General features: G+C 41.1%; 2 protein-coding genes across 2 annotated transcripts; both read left to right on the top strand.

The window, feature by feature from the left end:
- The first annotated feature begins 9,214 nt into the window (after positions 1-9,214).
- On the top strand, positions 9,215-10,156 carry LOC149451995 (taste receptor type 2 member 41-like). Its single transcript, XM_089689876.1, has one exon. It carries the CDS (start codon positions 9,215-9,217, stop codon positions 10,154-10,156), a length of 942 nt encoding a protein of 313 aa, XP_089546002.1.
- Positions 10,157-11,391: 1,235 nt separating this feature from the next.
- Positions 11,392-12,327, top strand: LOC149451994 (taste receptor type 2 member 2-like). Its single transcript, XM_089689875.1, has one exon. The coding sequence runs from the start codon at positions 11,392-11,394 to the stop codon at positions 12,325-12,327; it is 936 nt and encodes a 311-aa protein (XP_089546001.1).
- Positions 12,328-12,617: the final 290 nt, after the last annotated feature.

Below are 12,617 nucleotides of genomic sequence, written 5' to 3'. Positions count from 1 at the left end.
TGTGGAACTATCAGTCACCCACCCATCCTACATTCATAAATCCTGTGTCTTTCTATGTGGAACTATCAATCACCCACCCATCCTACATTCATAAATCCTGTGTCTTTCTATGTGGAACTATCGATCACCCACCCATCCTACATTCATAAATCCTGTGTCTTCATATGTGGAACTATCGATCACCCACCCATCCTACATTCGTAAATCCTGTGTCTTCATATGTGGAACTATCGATCACCCACCCATCCTACATTCGTAAATCCTGTGTCTTCATATGTGGAACTATCGATCACCCACCCATCCTACATTCGTAAATCCTGTGTCTTCATATGTGGAACTATCGATCACCCACCCATCCTACATTCGTAAATCCTGTGTCTTCATATGTGGAACTATCGATCAGCCACCCATCCTACATTCGTAAATCCTGTGTCTTTCTATGTGGAACTATCGATCACCCACCCATCCTACATTCGTAAATCCTGTGTCTTCCTATGTGGAACTATCGATCACCCACCCATCCTACATTCGTAAATCCTGTGTCTTCCTATGTGGAACTATCGATCAGCCACCCATCCTACATTCGTAAATCCTGTGTCTTCCTATGTGGAACTATCGATCAGCCACCCATCCTACATTCGTAAATCCTGTGTCTTCCTATGTGGAACTATCGATCACCCACCCATCCTACATTCGTAAATCCTGTGTCTTTCTATGTGGAACTATCGATCACCCACCCATCCTACATTCGTAAATCCTGTGTCTTCCTATGTGGAACTATCGATCACCCACCCATCCTACATTCGTAAATCCTGTGTCTTCCTATGTGGAACTATCGATCAGCCATCCATCCTACATTCGTAAATCCTGTGTCTTCATATGTGGAACTATCGATCACCCACCCATCCTACATTCGTAAATCCTGTGTCTTCATATGTGGAACTATCGATCACCCACCCATCCTACATTCGTAAATCCTGTGTCTTTCTATGTGGAACTATCGCTCACCCACCCATCCTACATTCGTAAATCCTGTGTCTTTCTATGTGGAACTATCGATCACCCACCCATCCTACATTCGTAAATCCTGTGTCTTTCTATGTGGAACTATCGATCACCCACCCATCCTACATTCGTAAATCCTGTGTCTTTCTATGTGGAACTATCGATCACCCACCCATCCTACATTCGTAAATCCTGTGTCTTTCTATGTGGAACTATCGATCACCCACCCATCCTACATTCGTAAATCCTGTGTCTTTCTATGTGGAACTATCGATCACCCACCCATCCTACATTCGTAAATCCTGTGTCTTCCTATGTGGAACTATCGATCACCCACCCATCCTACATTCATAAATCCTGTGTCTTTCTATGTGGAACTATCGATCACCCACCCATCCTACATTCATAAATCCTGTGTCTTTCTATGTGGAACTATCGATCACCCACCCATCCTACATTCATAAATCCTGTGTCTTCATATGTGGAACTATCGATCACCCACCCATCCTACATTCATAAATCCTGTGTCTTCATATGTGGAACTATCAATCACTCACCCATCCGAAATTCATAAATCCTGTGTCTTCATATGTGGAACTATCAATCACTCACCCATCCTACATTCATAAATCCTGTGTCTTTCTATGTGGAACTATCGGTCACCCACCCATCCTACATTCATAAATCCTGTGTCTTCATATGTGGAACTATCAGTCACCCACCCATCCTACATTCATAAATCCTGTGTCTTTCTATGTGGAACTATCGGTCACCCACCCATCCTACATTCATAAATCCTGTGTCTTCATATGTGGAACTATCAGTCACCCACCTATCCTACATTCATAAATCCTGTGTCTTCATATGTGGAACTATCAATCACCCACCCATCCTACATTCATAAATCCTGTGTCTTCATATGTGGAACTATCAATCACTCACCCATCCTACATTCATAAATCCTGTGTCTTTCTATGTGGAACTATTGATCACCCACCCATCCTACATTCATAAATCCTGTGTCTTCATATGTGGAACTATCAGTCACCCACCCATCCTACATTCATAAATCCTGTGTCTTCATATGTGGAACTATCGATCACCCACCCATCCTACATTCATAAATCCTGTGTCTTCATATGTGGAACTATCAATCACCCACCCATCCTACATTCATAAATCCTGTGTCTTCATATGTGGAACTATCAATCACCCACCCATCCTACATTCATAAATCCTGTGTCTTTCTATGTGGAACTATCAGTCACCCACCCATCCTACATTCATAAATCCTGTGTCTTTCTATGTGGAACTATTGATCACCCACCCATCCTACATTCGTAAATCCTGTGTCTTCATATGTGGAACTATCGATCACCCACCCATCCTACATTCGTAAATCCTGTGTCTTCATATGTGGAACTATCGATCACCCACCCATCCTACATTCGTAAATCCTGTGTCTTCATATGTGGAACTATCGATCACCCACCCATCCTACATTCGTAAATCCTGTGTCTTTCTATGTGGAACTATCGATCAGCCACCCATCCTACATTCGTAAATCCTGTGTCTTCCTATGTGGAACTATCGATCACCCACCCATCCTACATTCGTAAATCCTGTGTCTTCCTATGTGGAACTATCGATCAGCCACCCATCCTACATTCGTAAATCCTGTGTCTTCCTATGTGGAACTATCGATCAGCCACCCATCCTACATTCGTAAATCCTGTGTCTTCCTATGTGGAACTATCGATCAGCCACCCATCCTACATTCGTAAATCCTGTGTCTTTCTATGTGGAACTATCGATCACCCACCCATCCTACATTCGTAAATCCTGTGTCTTCCTATGTGGAACTATCGATCACCCACCCATCCTACATTCGTAAATCCTGTGTCTTCCTATGTGGAACTATCGATCAGCCATCCATCCTACATTCGTAAATCCTGTGTCTTCATATGTGGAACTATCGATCACCCACCCATCCTACATTCGTAAATCCTGTGTCTTCATATGTGGAACTATCGATCACCCACCCATCCTACATTCGTAAATCCTGTGTCTTTCTATGTGGAACTATCGATCACCCACCCATCCTACATTCGTAAATCCTGTGTCTTTCTATGTGGAACTATCGATCACCCACCCATCCTACATTCGTAAATCCTGTGTCTTTCTATGTGGAACTATCGATCACCCACCCATCCTACATTCGTAAATCCTGTGTCTTTCTATGTGGAACTATCGATCACCCACCCATCCTACATTCGTAAATCCTGTGTCTTTCTATGTGGAACTATCGATCACCCACCCATCCTACATTCGTAAATCCTGTGTCTTCCTATGTGGAACTATCGATCACCCACCCATCCTACATTCATAAATCCTGTGTCTTTCTATGTGGAACTATCGATCACCCACCCATCCTACATTCATAAATCCTGTGTCTTTCTATGTGGAACTATCGATCACCCACCCATCCTACATTCATAAATCCTGTGTCTTCATATGTGGAACTATCGATCACCCACCCATCCTACATTCATAAATCCTGTGTCTTTCTATGTGGAACTATCGATCACCCACCCATCCTACATTCATAAATCCTGTGTCTTCATATGTGGAACTATCGATCACCCACCCATCCTACATTCATAAATCCTGTGTCTTCATATGTGGAACTATCAGTCACCCACCCATCCTACATTCATAAATCCTGTGTCTTTCTATGTGGAACTATCGGTCACCCACCCATCCTACATTCATAAATCCTGTGTCTTCATATGTGGAACTATCGATCACCCACCCATCCTACATTCATAAATCCTGTGTCTTCATATGTGGAACTATCGATCACCCACCCATCCTACATTCATAAATCCTGTGTCTTCATATGTGGAACTATCGATCACCCACCCATCCTACATTCATAAATCCTGTGTCTTCATATGTGGAACTATCAGTCACCCACCCATCCTACATTCATAAATCCTGTGTCTTTCTATGTGGAACTATCGGTCACCCACCCATCCTACATTCATAAATCCTGTGTCTTCATATGTGGAACTATCAGTCACCCACCTATCCTACATTCATAAATCCTGTGTCTTCATATGTGGAACTATCAATCACCCACCCATCCTACATTCATAAATCCTGTGTCTTCATATGTGGAACTATCAGTCACCCACCCATCCTACATTCATAAATCCTGTGTCTTTCTATGTGGAACTATCGATCACCCACCCATCCTACATTCATAAATCCTGTGTCTTCATATGTGGAACTATCAATCACCCACCCATCCTACATTCATAAATCCTGTGTCTTCATATGTGGAACTATCAATCACCCACCCATCCTACATTCATAAATCCTGTGTCTTTCTATGTGGAACTATTGATCACCCACCCATCCTACATTCATAAATCCTGTGTCTTTCTATGTGGAACTATCAGTCACCCACCCATCCTACATTCATAAATCCTGTGTCTTTCTATGTGGAACTATCAATCACCCACCCATCCTACATTCATAAATCCTGTGTCTTTCTATGTGGAACTATTGATCACCCACCCATCCTACATTCATAAATCCTGTGTCTTCATATGTGGAACTATCGATCACCCACCCATCCTACATTCGTAAATCCTGTGTCTTCATATGTGGAACTATCGATCACCCACCCATCCTACATTCGTAAATCCTGTGTCTTCATATGTGGAACTATCGATCACCCACCCATCCTACATTCGTAAATCCTGTGTCTTCATATGTGGAACTATCGATCACCCACCCATCCTACATTCGTAAATCCTGTGTCTTCATATGTGGAACTATCGATCACCCACCCATCCTACATTCGTAAATCCTGTGTCTTCATATGTGGAACTATCGATCAGCCACCCATCCTACATTCGTAAATCCTGTGTCTTTCTATGTGGAACTATCGATCACCCACCCATCCTACATTCGTAAATCCTGTGTCTTCCTATGTGGAACTATCGATCACCCACCCATCCTACATTCGTAAATCCTGTGTCTTCCTATGTGGAACTATCGATCAGCCACCCATCCTACATTCGTAAATCCTGTGTCTTCCTATGTGGAACTATCGATCAGCCACCCATCCTACATTCGTAAATCCTGTGTCTTCCTATGTGGAACTATCGATCACCCACCCATCCTACATTCGTAAATCCTGTGTCTTTCTATGTGGAACTATCGATCACCCACCCATCCTACATTCGTAAATCCTGTGTCTTCCTATGTGGAACTATCGATCACCCACCCATCCTACATTCGTAAATCCTGTGTCTTCCTATGTGGAACTATCGATCAGCCATCCATCCTACATTCGTAAATCCTGTGTCTTCATATGTGGAACTATCGATCACCCACCCATCCTACATTCGTAAATCCTGTGTCTTCATATGTGGAACTATCGATCACCCACCCATCCTACATTCGTAAATCCTGTGTCTTTCTATGTGGAACTATCGATCACCCACCCATCCTACATTCGTAAATCCTGTGTCTTTCTATGTGGAACTATCGATCACCCACCCATCCTACATTCGTAAATCCTGTGTCTTTCTATGTGGAACTATCGATCACCCACCCATCCTACATTCGTAAATCCTGTGTCTTTCTATGTGGAACTATCGATCACCCACCCATCCTACATTCGTAAATCCTGTGTCTTTCTATGTGGAACTATCGATCACCCACCCATCCTACATTCGTAAATCCTGTGTCTTTCTATGTGGAACTATCGATCACCCACCCATCCTACATTCGTAAATCCTGTGTCTTCCTATGTGGAACTATCGATCACCCACCCATCCTACATTCATAAATCCTGTGTCTTTCTATGTGGAACTATCGATCACCCACCCATCCTACATTCATAAATCCTGTGTCTTTCTATGTGGAACTATCGATCACCCACCCATCCTACATTCATAAATCCTGTGTCTTCATATGTGGAACTATCGATCACCCACCCATCCTACATTCATAAATCCTGTGTCTTCATATGTGGAACTATCAATCACTCACCCATCCTACATTCATAAATCCTGTGTCTTCATATGTGGAACTATCAATCACTCACCCATCCTACATTCATAAATCCTGTGTCTTTCTATGTGGAACTATCGGTCACCCACCCATCCTACATTCATAAATCCTGTGTCTTCATATGTGGAACTATCAGTCACCCACCCATCCTACATTCATAAATCCTGTGTCTTTCTATGTGGAACTATCGGTCACCCACCCATCCTACATTCATAAATCCTGTGTCTTCATATGTGGAACTATCAGTCACCCACCTATCCTACATTCATAAATCCTGTGTCTTCATATGTGGAACTATCAATCACCCACCCATCCTACATTCATAAATCCTGTGTCTTCATATGTGGAACTATCAATCACTCACCCATCCTACATTCATAAATCCTGTGTCTTTCTATGTGGAACTATTGATCACCCACCCATCCTACATTCATAAATCCTGTGTCTTCATATGTGGAACTATCAGTCACCCACCCATCCTACATTCATAAATCCTGTGTCTTCATATGTGGAACTATCGATCACCCACCCATCCTACATTCATAAATCCTGTGTCTTCATATGTGGAACTATCAATCACCCACCCATCCTACATTCATAAATCCTGTGTCTTCATATGTGGAACTATCAATCACCCACCCATCCTACATTCATAAATCCTGTGTCTTTCTATGTGGAACTATCAGTCACCCACCCATCCTACATTCATAAATCCTGTGTCTTTCTATGTGGAACTATTGATCACCCACCCATCCTACATTCGTAAATCCTGTGTCTTCATATGTGGAACTATCGATCACCCACCCATCCTACATTCGTAAATCCTGTGTCTTCATATGTGGAACTATCGATCACCCACCCATCCTACATTCGTAAATCCTGTGTCTTCATATGTGGAACTATCGATCACCCACCCATCCTACATTCGTAAATCCTGTGTCTTTCTATGTGGAACTATCGATCAGCCACCCATCCTACATTCGTAAATCCTGTGTCTTCCTATGTGGAACTATCGATCACCCACCCATCCTACATTCGTAAATCCTGTGTCTTCCTATGTGGAACTATCGATCAGCCACCCATCCTACATTCGTAAATCCTGTGTCTTCCTATGTGGAACTATCGATCAGCCACCCATCCTACATTCGTAAATCCTGTGTCTTCCTATGTGGAACTATCGATCAGCCACCCATCCTACATTCGTAAATCCTGTGTCTTTCTATGTGGAACTATCGATCACCCACCCATCCTACATTCGTAAATCCTGTGTCTTCCTATGTGGAACTATCGATCACCCACCCATCCTACATTCGTAAATCCTGTGTCTTCCTATGTGGAACTAACGATCAGCCATCCATCCTACATTCGTAAATCCTGTGTCTTCATATGTGGAACTATCGATCACCCACCCATCCTACATTCGTAAATCCTGTGTCTTCATATGTGGAACTATCGATCACCCACCCATCCTACATTCGTAAATCCTGTGTCTTTCTATGTGGAACTATCGATCACCCACCCATCCTACATTCGTAAATCCTGTGTCTTTCTATGTGGAACTATCGATCACCCACCCATCCTACATTCGTAAATCCTGTGTCTTTCTATGTGGAACTATCGATCACCCACCCATCCTACATTCGTAAATCCTGTGTCTTTCTATGTGGAACTATCGATCACCCACCCATCCTACATTCGTAAATCCTGTGTCTTTCTATGTGGAACTATCGATCACCCACCCATCCTACATTCGTAAATCCTGTGTCTTCCTATGTGGAACTATCGATCACCCACCCATCCTACATTCATAAATCCTGTGTCTTTCTATGTGGAACTATCGATCACCCACCCATCCTACATTCATAAATCCTGTGTCTTTCTATGTGGAACTATCGATCACCCACCCATCCTACATTCATAAATCCTGTGTCTTTCTATGTGGAACTATCGATCACCCACCCATCCTACATTCATAAATCCTGTGTCTTCATATGTGGAACTATCGATCACCCACCCATCCTACATTCATAAATCCTGTGTCTTTCTATGTGGAACTATCGATCACCCACCCATCCTACATTCATAAATCCTGTGTCTTTCTATGTGGAACTATCGATCACCCACCCATCCTACATTTATAAATCCTGTGTCTTTCTATGTGGAACTATCGATCACCCATCCATCCTACATTCATAAATCCTGTGTCTTTCTATGTGGAACTATCGATCACCCACCCATCCTACATTCGTAAATCCTGTGTCTTTTTATGTGGAACTATCGATCACCCACCCATCCTACATTCATAAATCCTGTGTCTTTTTATGTGGAACTATCGATCACCCACCCATCCTACATTCATAAATCCTGTGTCTTTCTATGTGGAACTATCAATCACCCACCCATCCTACATTCATAAATCCTGTGTCATTCATGGAAGCTGTAGTAGCAACTTCTATGAATGGAGCGGCTGGGAGGAAAGGACAGGCAAAGTTCAGCACTCTTGATGAACATCATGAAGACCGGGGTAGAGGGCATCAAAGAAGAAAGTTTTCAACAAAACGAGGACACATTAATGCAAGGAACAAAGAAGATCTTCCTGAAGGTAAATGATAACCCTTGTGCTGTTTTTTTTTAAGGTAAACCTAGACTTTAAACTGTAACACGGGCCCATCCTGTCCTAATTTTATTAACATGGACAGCTCAAGCCCTCAAAACGAGGGAGGCTTTTCCCCCAAAATTGTTTTATCTGTATTTCATTCTCTTAAACATTAAATGTTTCAAAAAGTCCTTTGAGTGAGATGAACTTCTGTACGAGGCGCTCCTTCACACATCTACTAAAGTTTGCTTCAGACATTTGATCTTGTTCACTACCATTGTGTTTTGGGTTATAACTTTCCAATATTACTTCAGTCTCTTTTCACATTTGATGCTCCAGGAACCATGCAAATATGCAAATATATCCAGTTTCCTGGTTTGTTTAAAAACATGTAACCAGTATCCAGGCAACATTTGCATCAGTTCTACCTTCATCTAGTGAACATTTCCTCCACATCCAAGCAGTTGTGTAGTCATCTTTACAAGCTTGGCGATGTCTTCTCCTGTGTGGTTTTTCGCACTGAACATGGCTCTCCTGGTCAGTGGGACAGGGATCATGCTGAATGGCTTTATTGTCATTTTCAATGTACAGAACATGAAAAAAGGATTTACAATGAACATGTGTGACCAAGTCCACTTCATCATGGGGCTGGTGAACGTTCTTATCCAGTGTACAATGACTACGCAAGGAGCCATTTGGGTATTTGAATTTCAGGAGTTTGCGAAGGACGTATACTCACCGTTATTCTTCCTAAATATGTTTCTGAACTACAGCAGCTACTGGATGACCTCTTGGCTCTGCGTTATCTACTGTATCAGCATTGCAAACTACAATAACCAACATTTTATATGGTTGAAGAGACAACTTCCAACATTTCTACCACATTTCCTGCTGCTCTCAATAGTTGGATCACTCGTTATCTGCATACCAGTATTCTGGGCTATTTCTCTGGACCCTGAGGAAGGAGAGTTTGGAAATGTCACCGTAGGACTTGTTAAGAATAGTGGGACATTAAAAATGAACCTAATGTATGTGGTGACCGTCAATATTTTTGGCTGCTGTCTGCCTTTTGGTCTCACTCTTATCTCACTTGTACTCACGATAAGCTCCCTCTTACTGCATATCCAGAACATGAAACAGAAGGATATGGACTTAGGTCAGTCTAAGCTTCAAGCCCATGCTAGGGCAGTAAAAACAATGATGATCCACCTCATGCTTAATCTGTCCACCTTTATAGCTGAGATGCTTGGATTCATAGCTAATTATGTCACTGTAGATGCTATATCACTAATGAGCTTTTTTTGTATGCTATCATATCCAGCAGCTCAGTCCGCCATTATCTTCCAATCCAACTCCAAGCTAAGGAGTGCATTTATTAAGATGTTTTGTCTAAAAACCCCATGTAACAGACCTACTCAACATCACAGTACTGAAAGAGTTAAATCTGAGCTCCAGGCAAATGGATAAATACACAGATAAAATACATATAATGCTAGGCTCAGAGTAGCTTATGGTCTGAAAAGTGATCTGCTGTAGCAGTCTTGAAGCCCTTATATTTTAAAAGGGTTGTTCCTGGTGTTCAATAAGCTCCCATTTTTTACCCCCACAACCAGAGGGCCTGGGTTGTGGGGAAGAGACCATTGTCCTCATCAACAAGATCCTATGTCCTGGTATGGTTTACATTCATCCCTTTTTTCCTGGTCATTTAGCTTGCATGCTCAAAAAAGGGTCTTGTGTTGAGTTTGGGGCTGACCCCATGCCATTTTTCTAAAAATGTATTTATGCGTTTATTTATGCAGTCCCCCAATGACGTTTATACCAGACCCTCACAAAGAATAAGAGTTTAACATGGATTTTACAGGGAACCCTGTGCTCTCTGTATTTTTTTTTTGTATGGGGTCTCAAATTACCATTTATACCAGATCCTCATCTAGGATAAAGGTCTGGCATAGATTAATTTAACAAGCAGAACAAAGCAGCTGGGACTAACAGTTCATGGAAAACATTTTAAAAATCAGGAATGTTGCAAATTAAAAAACGGAACCATAAAAAATAGATTGCAGTGTGGTTCTTCTCCGTTGTAACCTCTAGTTCAGATTTTCAATGTACAGTGACATTGCAGTGAGTTTTGGAGAAGGTCAGGTCACAGGAGACAACAGTTTAAATTCTCACTAACTGTTCTCTAGAACTTGTTTAAAATTGTGGACCTCTTTCATCCAGAAAAAGATTCTTTTAATTTCATCCATCGTTGCAGAGATACAATTAACATAGAATTAAACAATTGCTATGCTTCTCATTTAACGGTTGGTGAAAATCTTCTTCTATCACAAAAATTTCCGTTTTTTATATTTTTTGTGGAGGGATAAGGGAGGCATCAATCAGGTTAGGAAACCTTTGAGTATTGTTCTCCCAGGTAGATGTGGTGCTGGAAGGGTTTGACACAAACGTGCTGAGTCAGGGGAGGGAGTATTTGCTAGTCAAAACTCAAAAAAATGCGTCTGTGCTATATCATCTCAATTACATTCAGATCAAATTTCTACTCTATATAAATACATGGACTACAAGCTATGAAACCAAAGCTCTTGAGTGCTTGCAGAAATACCAAGATAACATTGAGTATCTAGATTTTATAGACATTCTTTGACTGTTTTAAAGACAAGGAGAAACACAGAACAGCTAAACTTGGACACGGGACATCCAACATGGCTCCTCCTCTGTATATTGTTATCATAATTATTCTTTTGATGGAAATGACTACTGGGATTGTTCTGAACATGTTCATTTTCTTTGTTTATGTGAAAAGCATCAAAACAAGACAGAAACTAAAACCATATCATCTGATTTATCTGACCAAAGGACTGGTGAACAGCCTTCTGCAGATATTTTTTACATTTCTTATCATAATTTTCCTTGTATGGTTCCCAAAGGTTTTTGTGAAAGAAATTTTTTGGACCTTCTCTGTCACTTTTTCTACAGTGAGCTTCTTTGACTATTGGTTGACGGCCTTGCTGTGCACCTACTACTGCTCGACCATCTCTAACCTCCGTTTTTCTATTTTTGTTTGGGTGAAGAAGTCCATCACAATGTTTCTACCACAAATTCTGTTTTTATCAGCAGCAGGGTCATTTCTCTTAAGTGTCTTATCCATCTGGAAAATTGACATCATTCCTAATAAACAGGCTAACTGGAATTCAACAAATGACTCCATGGTAATCGATGGGAGCCTTTCCATTGACCCATTCTTTGTCATGACAGCGGGGCTACTTGGCTGTTATATTCCCTTTATCCTCACCCTCCTTTCTCTTTCTATTACTATATTTACCCTTTTTAGACACATATGGAACATGAAACTAACAAGTTCTGGGTTTACTGGTTCTAAGCTCCAGGCTCTCATTAATGCTACAAGAAATATGTTGCTTTTTCTTGCAGTACAAGTCTCATATTACTTGTCTGATTATTTTAGTGCTTCATCTTCCTCCATCTCTATGGATATAGTATCCATAATCAGCTGGTTCTTAATGATGTTTTGTCCAACTGCTGAAGCTCTCACCATTATTCAGGCTAATTCCAAGCTAAGGGCAAAATTTCAGGCAATCTTTTGTAGCACAGAGACAAAAAGAACAGAGACCAATGATTAACACTCAACAAACTAAAGGTTGGTTTCAAATTGTTTTCTTGCATGCTTGTAATAAATAAGTCTTTGAAATAGAAAAGATTTTAAAAACTACAAGAAATCAAAGATTTAAAAGACTACAAGAAATCAAAGATTTAACAGACTACAAGAAATCAAAGATTTAAAAGACTACAAGAAATCAAAGATTTAGAAAACTACAAGAAATCAAAGATTTAAAAAACTACAAGAAATCAAAGATTTAAAAGACTACAAGAAATCAAAGATTTAAAAGACTACAAGAAATCAAAGATTTAA

Source organism: Staurois parvus, unplaced genomic scaffold (assembly GCF_062004578.1).
Source record: "Staurois parvus isolate SC_StPar_1 unplaced genomic scaffold, SC_StPar_1.0 ptg000503l, whole genome shotgun sequence".
Classification (NCBI taxonomy): Eukaryota; Metazoa; Chordata; class Amphibia; order Anura; family Ranidae; genus Staurois; species Staurois parvus.
Note: the sequence above shows the minus strand (reverse complement) of the source record. Positions and strands in the feature narration are given on the sequence as shown.

Bases quoted from the DNA above. Each gene is read 5' to 3' on its own strand.
- LOC149451995 (XM_089689876.1), top strand. From the start codon at position 9,215: ATGGCTCTCCTGGTCAGTGGGACAGGGATCATGCTGAATGGCTTTATT.
- LOC149451994 (XM_089689875.1), top strand. From the start codon at position 11,392: ATGGCTCCTCCTCTGTATATTGTTATCATAATTATTCTTTTGATGGAA.